Source organism: Trichomycterus rosablanca, chromosome 10, assembly GCF_030014385.1.
Source record: "Trichomycterus rosablanca isolate fTriRos1 chromosome 10, fTriRos1.hap1, whole genome shotgun sequence".
NCBI classification, from domain to species: domain Eukaryota; kingdom Metazoa; phylum Chordata; class Actinopteri; order Siluriformes; family Trichomycteridae; genus Trichomycterus; species Trichomycterus rosablanca.
The window spans coordinates 26,597,626-26,612,821 of record NC_085997.1 but is presented as its reverse complement, the minus strand read 5'-3'; the positions used below and the strand labels follow the sequence as shown (position 1 = coordinate 26,612,821).

At 36.1% G+C, this 15,196-nt stretch overlaps 2 protein-coding genes across 4 annotated transcripts in view; one reads left to right on the top strand and one right to left on the bottom strand.

The window, feature by feature from the left end:
• casp7 (caspase 7, apoptosis-related cysteine peptidase) overlaps window positions 1–2,331 on the bottom strand; it is a 21,053-nt gene extending 18,722 nt beyond the window's left edge. The window contains exon 1 of the mRNA XM_063003052.1: window positions 2,084–2,331. The gene's annotated coding sequence lies outside the window, so the exon portion shown is untranslated. The remainder of the gene's footprint in view (window positions 1–2,083) is intronic.
• nrap (nebulin-related anchoring protein) overlaps window positions 1–15,196 on the top strand; it is a 26,214-nt gene that overhangs the window by 2,928 nt on the left and 8,090 nt on the right. For all 3 annotated transcript variants that reach the window (XR_010013842.1, XM_063003046.1, XM_063003047.1), the window contains exons 4-35: window positions 1,899–2,003; window positions 2,105–2,194; window positions 2,277–2,381; window positions 2,838–2,945; window positions 3,036–3,140; window positions 3,230–3,337; window positions 3,421–3,528; window positions 4,213–4,320; window positions 4,646–4,762; window positions 6,422–6,526; window positions 7,584–7,691; window positions 8,119–8,223; window positions 8,315–8,413; window positions 8,881–8,985; window positions 9,080–9,187; window positions 9,301–9,408; window positions 9,881–10,078; window positions 10,164–10,268; window positions 10,353–10,451; window positions 10,532–10,636; window positions 10,725–10,832; window positions 11,429–11,740; window positions 11,834–11,938; window positions 12,212–12,310; window positions 12,424–12,528; window positions 12,627–12,734; window positions 12,843–12,956; window positions 13,072–13,269; window positions 14,260–14,364; window positions 14,470–14,568; window positions 14,681–14,785; window positions 14,990–15,097. Coding sequence is in view for 2 of the 3 variants with exons in the window: in XM_063003046.1 (XP_062859116.1) it covers window positions 1,899–2,003; window positions 2,105–2,194; window positions 2,277–2,381; window positions 2,838–2,945; window positions 3,036–3,140; window positions 3,230–3,337; window positions 3,421–3,528; window positions 4,213–4,320; window positions 4,646–4,762; window positions 6,422–6,526; window positions 7,584–7,691; window positions 8,119–8,223; window positions 8,315–8,413; window positions 8,881–8,985; window positions 9,080–9,187; window positions 9,301–9,408; window positions 9,881–10,078; window positions 10,164–10,268; window positions 10,353–10,451; window positions 10,532–10,636; window positions 10,725–10,832; window positions 11,429–11,740; window positions 11,834–11,938; window positions 12,212–12,310; window positions 12,424–12,528; window positions 12,627–12,734; window positions 12,843–12,956; window positions 13,072–13,269; window positions 14,260–14,364; window positions 14,470–14,568; window positions 14,681–14,785; window positions 14,990–15,097 (3,765 nt within the window). In the remaining variant the exon portion in view is untranslated. The remainder of the gene's footprint in view (window positions 1–1,898; window positions 2,004–2,104; window positions 2,195–2,276; window positions 2,382–2,837; window positions 2,946–3,035; window positions 3,141–3,229; window positions 3,338–3,420; window positions 3,529–4,212; window positions 4,321–4,645; window positions 4,763–6,421; window positions 6,527–7,583; window positions 7,692–8,118; window positions 8,224–8,314; window positions 8,414–8,880; window positions 8,986–9,079; window positions 9,188–9,300; window positions 9,409–9,880; window positions 10,079–10,163; window positions 10,269–10,352; window positions 10,452–10,531; window positions 10,637–10,724; window positions 10,833–11,428; window positions 11,741–11,833; window positions 11,939–12,211; window positions 12,311–12,423; window positions 12,529–12,626; window positions 12,735–12,842; window positions 12,957–13,071; window positions 13,270–14,259; window positions 14,365–14,469; window positions 14,569–14,680; window positions 14,786–14,989; window positions 15,098–15,196) is intronic.

The window sequence follows — 15,196 nt, the reverse complement described above, 5'->3', positions numbered from 1 at the left end:
TTCTTGTGCGTCAGCTTCCTTCTGGGATGACGACCATGCAGACCGAGTTGATGCAGTGTGCGGCGTATGGTCTGAGCACTGACAGGCTGACCTCCCACGTCTTCAACCTCTGCAGCAATGCTGGCAGCACTCATGTGTCTATTTTTTAAAGCCAACCTCTGGATATGACGCCGAACACGTGGACTCAACTTCTTTGGTCGACCCTGGCGAAGCCTGTTCCGAGTGGAACCTGTCCTGGAAAACCGCTGTATGACCTTGGCCACCATGCTGTAGCTCAGTTTCAGGGTGTTAGCAATCTTCTTATAGCCCAGGCCATCTTTGTGGAGAGCAACAATTCTATTTCTCACATCCTCAGAGAGTTCTTTGCCATGAGGTGCCATGTTGAATATCCAGTGGCCCGTATGAGAGAATTGTACCCAAAACACCAAATTTAACAGCCCTGCTCCCCATTTACACCTGGGACCTTGACACATGGCACCAGGGAGGGACAACGACACATTTGGGCACAATTTAGACATGTTCACTGTGGGGTGTACTCACTTATGTTGCCAGCTATTTAGACATTAATGGCTGTGTGTTGAGTTATTTTCAGAAGACAGTAAATCTACACTGCTATACAAGCTGTACACTGACTACTCTAAGTTATATCCAAGTTTCATGTCTATAGTGTTGTCCCATGAAAAGATATAATGAAATATTTGCAGAAATGTGAGGGGTGTACTCACTTTCGTGATACACTGTATATTAATTTTTATTTTAAAGTATTTCAGTTTTTATTTAAACATTTTTAGAAATATTACAAATGTAAAGGATTTGGCCTAGGGCTGTAAAAATTAAATAGCTATTTTTTATAATACATAAAAAATTAAGTTGTTTAGACCAAATGTGTGTTTAACAATATTTAACCGTCTGCGGTAAAGTGATGAGACTGAGAACTGTGGTGAGCAGAGACACATCTCAGAACTCACATAATGGTACAGCCACAATCTTAGTTTTTTTTTGCTGAGCATGTGCATGCATTAATAACCATGATTTACTAATCTCATAATGGCTACTGCCAGCATGTTAATAAGCCATTTTTACTACAAGTTACTAGTTCAATGTACCACCTCAGTCACCAGATCTGAATCCAGCTAAGCGCATCCAGGATATGGTACAAAGACTTGCAGCATTAATGTGCTGACCAATTAATAGTAATTATACAATGCAATCATGTCAGCACAGACCAAAATCTCAAAGTCTCGGTGTTTCTAATGTTTTTGATATATGTTTATTAATTGAACTCTGACTCAATGAAACCGCGTATTAGCAAAAAATTCTAAGATGATTTGGACTTTTGACTGGTTAAACAACCAGTTAAACAACAATCATATTAATTACAATAAAACAATAAATTCAATACATACAATAATTCACAGAATAAAGATAACAGTCAGATGCATGTTTGGCCCAGTAGTCGCCTGGACTGCGCATTGTGACATATTACTTGTCTTGACTTTCTTCTTCCTTTCTACCATGTTATATACTAAACTTGAGAGTTGAAATATAAGGCAAACTGGTAATATATACCATCTCATAATTTACGTTACTACTACTAGAGATTTGGATCAACCATTTATAAAGCGCTTCAGATAAGTTTGGTTTAAAAAACAAGCAACCAGCTTTCTACAAAGCTTTACTACATTGTATTAATTTTTTATCAATTACATTATATAAATTACATAAATTTTATGTTACTTTTTTCTGACAATGTGTATTAAGGACATATAAAAAACTAAAAAACTAAATTATGATTATTTTGATTGTGATTTTGATTATATTAGTATGTGTATCTAATTATACTTTCCATTGCTTGAAATGCAACATGTCTAACTATACTTGAACTGTTAATTTTTCAGATCAAATATCGAGAGGAGGGTGAACGGTTCATGTCCACTTTTCACTATGACATGAGGTCAAAAGAAATAGAGCAGGCTCGCAAGTCCAGCCAAATGACCAAACAGGTATGTGATCTGTCCTTGTTACCTTGTAATATCACTTGTTAATATTCTAAATTCAAGAACAATGAAATAACAAGCAATACCTGTTCCTAAATCTTCTTTAGGGGTTTACAGACCAGCAGGTATGGTACTCGGGGAGCGTTACCAGTCAGGAGATCGTTTGTACGTCCCAGGCCCAGAAGATAATCAGTGATGTAAGTGTGCTAAATATTGACTAAGGAAGAATAATTCATGGACCAAAATGTAGATATTTCTATAAAAGCTGTGTTGTTATAGGTGGAGTACAAGCGTGGCCATGAGGAGCGAGTCACACAGTTCACCTCTGTCTCTGACACACCTGGGATCCAACATGCTAAGACTGGAACCTCACTGGCAAGCGACGTATGGGACCTTTTTATTTTTACACAGTGACACTCCAGCAGTGACACTTCAGCTTTTCTGCACTTTAAACTGAGCTGTACTGCTGTGTTCACTATATGTAGAAACAAATGCCCCTACGAGGGGGCTAGAGCTGAGTTGCAGCTTATACTTGGGCAGATCAATGCACATGAGCTCACAGCTGCCTGAAATTGGTTATTGTAAACTTGATTAAATCAGGGAACAGGAATGTCATCTGTACAACCCAGAAGACAAGGCTGAGTTTGCTCTGTTGGAATTCCAGACGTGGACAGCTATGGCGTTATGGACAAAATATTGACTGCTTTACTTTTGTCCAGTATACGCTTTTCAGTTGCCCAGTATAAAATGTATTGACTGCCCATAAAAAAGTTATTGACTGTATTGACTTTATTAAAGTACCCAGAAACATGACATGTAAGGTTGTTTTTTCATTGACAGGTGAAATACACAGAGCTATATGAGCAATCCAAAGGAAAAGGCAGCTTCCCTGCTATGATTACACCAGGGTATGAAATGGCCAAGAAGGCCAGTACCCTTGCTAGCAATGTAAGTAAAATGATGTGATTGACCCACAGCTATAATACCTTCATGTTAAAGCAGTCATGTTTCAGTCATGTTGCTTGTGTTCTTTTTCAGGTGGAGTATAAGAAAGGGCATGAAGAGAGGATATCAAAGTATACCTCTGTAGTAGATACCCCAGAGGTGCTCCTGGCTAAAAGTCAAGGAAAGCTGGCTAGTGATGTAAACAGAAACTCACTTCTCAGATATAAATGTTTATAAAAACCAGAATATCTATGCATGGAGATCTAATCTACTATCCGCAAAATCAGGTTGTCTACATGGAGGAATATGAACAACAGCGAGGGAAGGGCAGCTTCCCTGCTCATTTTACTCCTGGGTACCAAGTGGCCAAAAAAGCAAATGAGATGGCAAGCAAGGTAAGTGTTCATTCATAGTTCACTCAAAGCCTTTATATTTTACATGAATAGATCATACTAACAGCCAGTTGCCTGTCGTGCAGGTGAAGTATCAACAGAAGTACGAGCAAGAGATAAAGGGTAAAGCTAGTTCTGAGGCTGGAGTGGCTGAATCAACTCTGGCTAAAGAGAATGCAGAGAAGTTTAGCCAGGTAACTTCATTTCTTTTACATTAAAACCACTGTACAGTAGCGTACTGTTTGTCAGTTATATATATGTCATATTAGGGTTATAAGTGAGCATCTGTAGGTAATACGTAAGTAAGTAAGTAAATAAATAAACAGGGAACCGATAAGAGAAAGAGAGGTTTTAAATTAGCTAAGCGGTTAGGGTAATGGACAAGGGATCAGATGGTCTCTGGTTCAAGCCTCACCACTGCCCAGTTGTCACTGCTGGGACTGTGAGAGCAAGGCCCTTAACCCTCAATTGCTTGCATTGTATTCAGTCATAATTGTAAGTCGCTTTGGATAAAAGCGTCTGCTAAATGCTGTACATGTAAATATGCTGTTTACTTACTAAGTAACAACATTTTTGCCTTTGCTAGCTTGAGCAAAACTGATTTTTAAAATAAAATAGGCATAATAATTGTTATTGTAATTTTTACATTGTTTTTTCACATTTATTATGTGTCGTCATTTGCAAAACAATTTTGAGTTCCCTGCTGTATGTCTGTTTACTTCTCGCACCGTACGCACTTACCATTAATAGATCAGTGCTTTTCATTTGTGATCTCTAGTGTAAAATAAATGCATTGAATTTACACACGTGTTATATAGTAATTGTATATTTTGTGTGCAAATTGTTAAGTGTATATATTTGTGACTCTTGTCTTGGAGCATGCCTATACTGAGGAATACGAGAAGCAGAGGGGCAAAGGAAGCTTTCCTGCCATGATCACTCCCGGATACCAGATGGCCAAAAAAGCCAATGACATGGCCAGTGATGTGAGTGTCACATATCTTATGATAGAATGAATAGTACAGAACTTTGAGAAGCTTACTTACTGATATTTATGCACAGTTGGTGTTTGTAATGAGCTGTCATTTATGGCTGGAATCTTTGCTCCAGGTTGGGAAATCAATCTTACTGTCATGAATCCCAACCAGAAATGTTATGTCACTCCAAAAGCTCCCATGAGACCAGTGTGGTTCCATTGGCTAAGGCTGTGTGTGTACATGTTTTTGCTCACAACATGAGAATGCAAGCTGTCATAGTTATTGTTGTTTCTGAGCAGCAACACTTTATCCTGTCTCCATTTTTAACCTACAGCTGAAATATAAGCAGGACCTGAAAAAAATGAAGGGCTCCACGGCATACCATTGCCTGACCCCTGATGACAACCTGGCTCTAAAGAACGCCTGCAAGATCAACAAGCTTGTCAGTGAGGTAAAGAATAAAAAAAATACAATAAAAATGCAGTGTTTTTAGTCAGTAAAAACACTACCATGATCTGTTTTACTGTGTTTTACCCATTAGCAAATTCTGTTAACACTAAATTATAACTCAGTCCTAGTAAAAATATCTGGGCTTCTGGAACCAAATATTTACTACTAATGCTGCTAATTCAAATCTACATATCCAAAGAACTCATTTGACCAGTTAAAACACTGTAGTAGGGAGATATTTTTATATGTATGTCTTCTTATACATATACTGTATGATATTAATATGAATTAAATCTTTTTTAGCTTCGTGTTTACTGTGTTTAATGTTTACTGAAATATAAAGTTAGTAGTATGTACTAACATTAACAGTATGAATCTTAGTTTTTTTATATTTATCTAATAGGAAATAGTAAATACTAGATATTAATCATATCTAAAAGCAATTATTAGTTAGAAATTTATGGCAAGACATTTTATCCTAAATGTTATAAACTGTGTTCAACACAATTTGTATAAGAAGTTATATAAGTCATATACAGCATTACCACTAATATCCAAATAAATCTAACAACCTACAGTTAAACTTTAAAAAGAAAAAGGTTAAATTAAACAATAATTACAGTTATTTGTTTTAAATGTATTTATTTTTTAAATTTATAATTAATTTAATTTTTTTTTTTTTTTTTATATTTATTTTTAGTTTTTATACATACACTGGATGCAGGGCAGGATATTTGTGGATAACACGCCGATCTATGCAGATTTTTGGATTTTTTTTTTTGCCTGAAATAAATACAACTTAAAAATATTTATCATTTAGTTGTGAGTAGTACTATGCATTCAAGATATGCATGCATGGTTCAAAAATAGTAAGGATTGTGCACATGCTTTTTACCATGTGTTACAACACTGTTAAACAAAAATATACACTGTAAACTGGGGCAGCATGGTGGTCTACTGGATACAGTTGCCTTACAGCAAGAAGGTCCTGGGTTAGATTTTTAGGTAGAGCAGTCCTAGTCCATTCTGTGCGGAGTTTGCATGTTCTCCCTGTGTCTGTGTGGGTTTCTGCCGGGAGCTCAGTTTTCCTCCCACAGTCCAAAGACATGTAAGTGAGGTGAATGAATTGGAGATATAAAATTCCCCGTGATGGTGTTTGACGTTAAACTGATGAATCTTGTGTAACTTGTAACTATCTGTCCTGTCATGAATGTAACCAAAGTGTAAAACGTGTCGGCAAAACCACTGTAAAAACACTGTACACTGTATTTTCTGTAAGTTGAGTAAATCTTGGTTAAAGGTTATTGTATGAAATGTACACGTAACCTAAAAGTGTATCTTAAAAATTTTGTAAGAAAGTATATTTAAATATGAGCTCAGCTTGTAAAACATTATTGGCCCACAAAAACACGTCACTGTTCAGACAGCAAACTAGACATCTATTTAAATTCTTCCTTTGATACCTGACGACACCATAGTCTGTGCCGTATCGTTATCTCAGACTGATTTACTTTTAGGGGTTACAGGCCAAAGCTGCTTTAGTATGAGGAATGTGAACGTCGCTACAAGAAATGTTTAAACCAGAGTGCCAATGTGTTACTGTTCTAATGGGTTGTAGTTGTTTACACTGTAACTTATCACCACTTGCTATTTCGTTTAGGTTGAATACAAAAAGGATCTCGAGAACACAAAAGGACACAGCATCAACTACTGTGAGACTCCACAGTTTAAAAATGTGTCCAAGATCTCTCAGTATACCAGTGATGTAAGTATGGCATTTATGATTGGACTGCCCAAAGTGTGAAATCATTTTCAAAATTTAAGTGAGATGTACAGAGGTCATGTTGTTTCATGACTGACAATCACAATAATAGAAACTGAATCATGTCAGGGTGGCATGGTAGTATAGCAGGTAAGATGCCTGAAAACCTGGGTTTGGGTGTTGGGTTCACATGTTTATTTTTGTTGTGTGATATGTTCCCAGTTCATATTCACTTTAACTTTATACACATATTGCCTCCTAGCATTGTACCTATACATATAAACACTAGTACAATAATATTATCACTCTGAAGATTCTGTATTTCTCATACGTCCTGGTCCATAATTCCATTTAAGGTTCCTTCAATGACATGTAATTCCTAGTATTGTTTGCAGTAGCCTAATATGATGATGATTCCACCTTTATACTGTGTGTATTATGTTATTCGAATCATACATGGAACCCTTGTTAAAAGGTATATTGTTATTTAATGTAAACATTGTTCTAATTTGTCTAAATGCTTATGGTTTTATTGTGCATCTTGTGTTGTGTGGGATTTAAGAGATAATAGCAGAGTCATTTTCCACCCTCAGATTATTGAATCATTGAAATTTTAAGGTGTTTCCTTTTGCTCTGTAGCTTTTCTGATTCAAGTGTTGTTTATTTTTTAGGAAGCCCATTAAACTTTTCCTTGATTGCTTTTTATTGCATGAACTATCCCAGATCAAGCGCGTTTACATTTTTATTTTCTTTTTAGAATTAGCAATTACAACATTTATTCTTATTTAACCTCTTTTAAATGAAGACTAAATACTTCTCCTCTATCAGTTTTGTTTTAAACGTATTGTTTATGCTTCTAATACGTTTTGTGCTTTTGTCAAAAGACATTATGTGCGTAAATGTGAGGTAGACGTGAAGTTGACAACAGTGGTCAAGTGGTCAAAAACTTGTTTTCCTCACTGTGTATATATGCTATTCCTTTATTTATAGATGTAGGTATAATAACGAGGCCTAAATAATGAAACTACTTACATATATTTTCATTATATTGTGTTTGCAGAACAAATATAAGGAGAAGTATACTAATCACATGAAGGGTCACTATGAAGGCACTGGACTTGACAAGAAAACCATGCATGCCATGAAAGTCAGAAAGCTGGCCAGTGATGTAAGTCTCATTCCTGAAATTATTATTACATTTATTATTGTGATTGTTGTATTTATATTTAAATTTTTCTTTAACAGCATGTCCTGTTGTGCTGTATTTCTAAAACACTTAGATAAAGTGGTAAACTGATTGAAACACAGAATATTTTATGAATATGCAGATCCAAATTGAGAGTCAGATACTGAAATCCTAGTACAATTTATCACAAATGCAAGGTAGCTGCTAACAAAATAGCTAATTTCCTTTGTGGGTAAATACACAGATATGCTTTAATGCCAACTTTTTTGTGGCATCTCAAAAAACCAATAGTATTTTATGTTGTGAACTAATTTAAATTACATGTAAATTAACTTTATCGAAATGTATATTGATAGAAAATACATTAAGTAAATCTTTGCTGATTGTTCTGCATTTGGCTTTATTTTAGATTGCTTATAAGTCAGAGTGTGAACAGGAGCAGAAGGAATACAACTACCCTGCTGAAATCGCCCCATCTTATCAAACCACAAAGAAACTGGAGCCTCTCAAAGACGTAAGCATTCTTTCAACTGTTGTGACATTTTATGTGGATAAAAACATAATTAATATATTGCAGTTGGATAATACATGCTGTTTTTATTTAGAGAAATTACAGACAGCATATTGATAAGCTGAAATACAGTCAGGTGACAGACACACCTGATATTATTCAGGCACGGATCAATGCTCACCAGTTTAGTGATGTAAGTATATATTATATGTCTGTAATTTATGAAAAAGTTTTTAGAGGTTTTAGAAATGAATTATCTTTAAATGGCGTAAATAGTGCAATGTATCTAAAGTTATTTATTGTATTGATATTTGCTTAGTAGTTTTAATGGTATAAGTTAATTTTAAACATGATGATCCTTTACAGTTTTTTGCATTTATTTTAATGATTTCATACACATTTAACCATACAAAATAAATAATATAATATAATACAAAATAATTTTTCAATTTTGCCCTATTTTTCAGCAATGTTTTTGCTTTGAGAATTGTACTGCAAGACATATTTGGACTTTGGGATACAAACTGCATTAATATGTGTTTACAAAAAAGATTCATAGCAATATATGTGTTTTACTAAATTATCTTGGAAAAGAATGATAGACACAATGGAATGCTTATCACTAAACTAAAGCATCACTCACTATTTTGTCCTCTGCAGTTAAACTACAAAGCTGACTATGAGAAAACTAAGACTCAGTACACTTTAGCTCAAGATACACCAGAGCTCATAAAGGCCAAAGCTAATGCAGAGCTCATCAGTGATGTAAGTGTGAATAATAACCCAGCCTGGACATTTTGTCTTCTGGTTTTACAGAATTGTGTATTTTTTGTATTATTAATTTTCTCCTTGCTTGTAGATCAAGTATAAGGAAGACTGGGAGAAGAATAAGTCAAAAGCATGTGATGTTGGTCTGGACACACCAACCTTTAAAGCTGCCAAAGCCTCTCGAGATCTGGCCAGTGATGTAAGTGTTTGTTTGCTATTTCTACGACAAATCTAAGTGTGACCAGAGCAATGCTATAATGTTATAATCTATATAAATATATCAAAGTATGGTGGTCTTATTGTATATTGCAGATTAAATATAAGGAGTCATTCACAAAGAACAAGGACAAGGCTGTTGGAGTAAACGTGAGTGATTTAAAGACTCTCCACTGTCTTCAAGTGGCCAAGCTGAACAGTGAGGTAAACATTTCTTGGACAACACAGAACTATAAACTACAAACATTAAAATGAACTGCTTTATTATTAATAGAAGCAGAAAAGCATACAGCCATGCAGACTCTATATACAAATACTGATAGTAAGATAGGTCAGAGTGAAGATGTGACAGTCTTGTATGTCGCAGTGTTTCATCTTTTAATCTCATTTCCAAGCCAGTTTACCCCAGTTCTTTATGTTCTAACCTGTCAAAGCTGCCCAGCAGAACTTTTATTGAGCTGTAAAGATGTCTAAAAGCAGCAACAGCTCAGCTGTCAGAAAACTAAACCCCACAATGATGCAATGATTTTTTATTTTTGGAAAGCTTTGAAAGATAAGTGGAGGCTGTTAATGTCACTAAAAAGGGACACACTCTGTATTTAATAAGCACTTGAATATAGTTCAGCAATGAATAGAAAACAAACTAAGAATATTTTATGCTCCTATTTGTTCTTAGATTGCGTATAAGAAGGCCTCAAAGGAGACTCAGACTAAATGTAACCTGCCCTTGGATATAATGAATCTGAGCCATGCAAAAAAAGCCCAAGCGTTGGCCAGCGATCTTGACTACAGGACAAAACTCCATGAGTACACCATCCTGGCTGATGACATTAAAGTGCAACAGGCTAAGAAAGCCTACAACTTGCAGAGCGATGTAAGATGCAGATACAGTAAACAGAGTAATTGAAGCAACAGATTTGTTGTTTTAAATGTGACACTTTTTTGTTTGGTTCTGACAGAACAAGTACCGTTCAGACCTGATCTGGATGAAGGGGGTGGGCTGGGAGGCTGATGGCTGCCTGGATGTTGCACAAGCCAAGAAAGCCGGTGAACTTGTGAGCGATGTAAGTTGTTCAGGTTGTTTAAGTGTAAAGGTTATAGTTTTAGCATTTTTACTTTACTGAATATTCAATCCCTCTTATTTACAGCAAAAATACCGTCAAAAGGTGGACAGTGTGAAATTTACCCAGGCGGCTGACACACTTTCTATCAAACATGCCAAGAAGAGCCAGGAGCTACAGAGTGATGTAAGATACTTCTAAGAGAGAGTTTTTTATATAATTATTTTTTACATTTAAATGTCTAATTGGTTTTATATTATCTTTAGCTGGCATACAAGTCAGGCACAGAGCAGATTATCCATCAGTACACTTCAAGCAAGGACGAGCCTCTCTACAGACAAGCCAAAGCAAATGCAAACCTCCTTAGTGATGTATGAGTTAATCGGCAAATAATGCACAAATAATCACATAATTCGCTTATATTAATCTGCTTATAAAGTATTTGTTTGTGTTCTGCAGAAAATCTATAAAAGTAGTTGGGAGGCTCAAAGGGAGAGGGGCTTTGAGCTCAGCATGGATGCTTTATCTATCCTTACTGCTAAAGCTAAGCGAGATCTTGCCAGTGATGTAAGTAACCAAAAAGCAATAAGTTTAATCATTCCTGTGATCTGTGACACTTTTATTTTGTATGTGTAACTGAAAAAAATGTGTATGTTGTCAGCAGACATGTTGTGGATTAAGAAAGAAAAAATGAAGTACATGATTTATTAATTTTTCTCACCGACCATGGTGAGTGAAATCTGGCAAACAAATCCACATTTCAGGCCTCAAATTGGTTCTGGTACTATCTACATTTGTTGACTCACCAAGCAAAAGTCAGGAACAATATTATAATACTAAGGCCTCTTTTACTTTCTAAACAGGCTTATTTTCTCATGCCATGGATTCTAAGATAAATGGAAAAATTTATTTAAGATTCTGCTCTATGTTGACATGATTAGATTGACAATTTCCACAGATTTTAGGTGAACGTTCATGTTCTTATTATACCACATTCCATATGTGTTCTATGGGCTTCAGATCCGCTCATTAGATGTTTTTTTCTTTATTGTACTTTTTACGTTTTTACATGTATGTATTCTTGGTTGATTGCACCTATGGTAAAAATGCATATCAGATTATCACCTGCCCTTCAGTTACACTATTCACATCATGGTCTATAGGTGAAATACAAACAACAATATGAGATGACAAAAGGAAAGCTGATTGGAGTAAAGGCGGTGACTGACGATTCTCAGATGGCCCATTCAACACTGGTTACAAAGCTTCACAGTGATCGCAACTATAAGAAGCAGTATGAAGACAGTAAAACCAAGTATAGTACGTCACTTGACATGATGAACATTACACAAGCTAAAAAGGCCCAAGATCTGGCCACAGAGACCAATTACCGAACCTTCCTGCACGAGTACACAAGCCTGCCCAGTGACATGAACGTGGAGTGGGCCAAGAAAGCCTATGGCCTACAAAGTGATGTAAGAGCTTAATTAATTCATTTAACATGCCTGTTTGCTTCATGTAAATAAAATTTGTACACAGTCAGTTATAAGAAATGGTTTCTTTTTTAGAAAAAGTACCGCTCTGATCTGAACTGGATGAAGGGTGTTGGTTGGGAGACGACCAGATCTCTGGATGTCATGCAGGCCAGGAAAGCCAGTGACATCATTAGTGAGGTACTGATTTACATGTCAACTTTAGTATCTATTAGCTGAGAATTACTAGCAATCACAAGGATTGTAAATTACATTAAAAATTTTGTAGCACTATGAACAGAAGATTACTGCTGTTGGTTGTTGTTTGTTAACTCTTTATTTATTAAGATAGAAATAGAAATTCCAATGATGCATGGTGTATACTTATATGTGAGCTTGTTTCTCAGAATATGAACATATATTTTAAAAGTTCGACTAAAGTAATGAACTTTGCATATTTCTGATGACTTGCAGAAAAAGTATCGCCAAAATGTGAGCGCTCTGAAGTTCACCAGTGTTGAAGACACACCAGAGATGGTGCAGGCCAAACTTAGCAATAAGCTGTCACTAGATGTAAGCAATTTTCACAACTATCTGGAACACAATATTCATCCGATAAAATACATATTATTTGTCGTTGCTTTGATGATTTAAAAAATCTGATTGGATATATTCTTATCACACAGAGGCTGTACCGAGAGAAAGGAGAGAGCGAAAAACACAACTACACACTGACAGGAGATTTGCCTGAGCATGTGCAGGCTAAGATAAATGCAATGAACATCAGTGAGGTAAACCTCTGACTATGCTGTTTTTGTATCCATAAAGCAATTTAAATTAATATTAATATATTAATATTTTATAATGTTTCATTGTGTGTTCTTTAAAGACACATTACAAGGAGTCATGGACAAAGGTTAGAGATGCAGGCTACAAGTTACGTTTGGATGCTATTCCCTTCCAGGCTGCAAAATCCTCTGCTGACATACTTAGTGATGTATGAATGATTCTCAGTTTTTGTAATTTTGATTACTGTATTTTATTATTTACTTAAATAATACAGAATGAAGAATCTATCTAACTCTACAGTTTGTTTTTCTTTTAGCAAAAGTACAAAGAGCAGTTTGAAAAGTCAAAGGGTAAGATGATTGGACTAAAAGGTTTGAAGGATGATATTAACATTGCTCACTCAGTGTACGCCACCCAGCTACAAAGTGATGTGAGTACACCAGTGCTAATAAAATAAATAGAAACAATAGTTACTACAAATAGGACATAAACAGACCATTTAAAACAGATAAATGAAAGTATTTATCTTTCATTGTTTTTTCCAGATCAAATATAAAAAAGACTCTGCTAAGGTCCACTCTCAGTTCCACCTGCCAATGGACATGTTGGATGTGGTTCATGCCAAAAAGGCCCAGTCTCTGGTCAGTGACCAGGATTACAGGATTACCCTGCACAAGTACACTGCTTTGCCGGATGACCTGAAGGTGCAGGCTGCCAAGAGAGCTTATGAGCTGCAAAGCGAGGTAATTTTTTGTAGCAAAATATGCTGGCAATACTGTTGTGGGGCGAGTGAAGAGAGGGGGTGGAGGTGCAGGGCAGATAGCCAGCATGAGTGGAAGGAGGCAAAAAGACAAATCCTGCTATCGAAATCCCACATGTTAAAAAGCCTTCCTTGAGCATGGTAAAACACGCTAGCACAACAGAGCTGACATTTCGAACTCAGTAAAACAACATTGGTTCTTATTGGTTTGTTCGTAGGGAGGGTTCCCAAAGGGGATTCCTCATAACTGATGCAATTACGACCTCTGCTGGCTGATTGATGGGGCCTGCACAGAGTCGAGGGATAATAGGGATCAGGGTGTGTCTCTCAGTATACAAAGCTGATCCACATATTAACTCGCCTCGTGCAGGTGAAAAGATGCAGTCGGCTACTGCACACGTGTCGAAGGCATGTGTCAGACACGGCTCTCCTCAATCAGGGTGGAGATCAACATCAGTAGAGAGAAAGCATAATGCAATTGGGTAACTAGATACCCTCTAGACAGGGAGGAATTTTGGGGGGAAAAGTCTTCCTTTGACTGCATCTGTCACAAATACTATTACTGCACCTAAAACTGGGATTATCTTTGCCGAGGTTGGGTAGAAAACCCAAACTGTCACCGGATGCTGGTACATTTATGCCCAAACACTCATAAATAACCCAAGAACCACAAAAATTAGTCTGCCATAAACTACAAGTTGCTGGACAGAGTTCTTTTGCACCTGTGTGACAGCAGAAACTATTATTTAGTAGATCAGTGTTTTGGTGGATCTGACTATCCAGACAAGTTTTCTTCTTGGTCACCTTAAAACAAATTGTAAAATTAATACAGAGACTTTTTTTTTATGAAATAAAATACAAATATTGTATCTTCTAATGCTTTATTTTACAACCAACCCTGATACCAATAATCATATTTAATAATCATTGATGGTTCTGTTTCTAATTTTCTAAACTGTGCTTTGTGTAACAGAAATCTTACCGCTCTGATATGAATTACCTGCGTGGTGCTGCCTGGATTGCCACTGGTGCCCTGCAGATCGAAGGTTCTAAACGTGCCACTGAGCTGATCAGTGAGGTATGATTTTTTTAAATCGCATTATTTAACATCTATAAATGTGTTTAAAAATGTGTACAAAGTTTTTTAACCATGTTGCTTTCATTTTATCCTGTAATTCAACAGAAGAAGTATCGACAGCAACCATATGCTTTTAAGCACACATCTGTAACAGATTCTCCTGACATTGTTCATGCCAAGCTCAGCAGCAAGATCACTAATGAGGTGTGTTTTTATTTAAATTGTACAGTTTTGTTGTTGTACAGTCTAATCATTAATCATTAAATCATTTTGTGTATGTATGTATGTATGCAATTATCTAATTATTTGTTAACAGCGTCTGTACAAAGAGAAAGGAGAGAACTTCAGACATAACTACACCATCGTAGCAGAACGACCTGAAATCACCCAGGCCAAGATTAATGCTGCTAATTTCAGTGATGTAAGCGCAACCATATTTATTACAGAAGTCTAGATATTATTTGACAATATTTAAAGACAAAGAAATAAAATATACATTAATCTAATATATTAATATACATCAATCATCAACAGGGAAATGTTCTAATCAAAAATAGACCCTACTTTTTTAGTCACTTTTTAATAAGAATGTGAAATCCTGACTCTGTTTGCATATTCATTCCAGACTAAATACAGAGAATCATGGCGCACCCTGAGAGCTCAAGGTTATAAACTGACCATGCAGGACATCCCCTTCCAGGCAGCCAAAGCATCCACAGGCATTGCCAGTGATGTAAGAAATGCTGTTCTAATTTTAATGTTCTGTAACATGTTCCTACATAGCCAGAGATTTTCTGTCAAGGCTGATTTAAATATCCTGAAGGACTGTGGC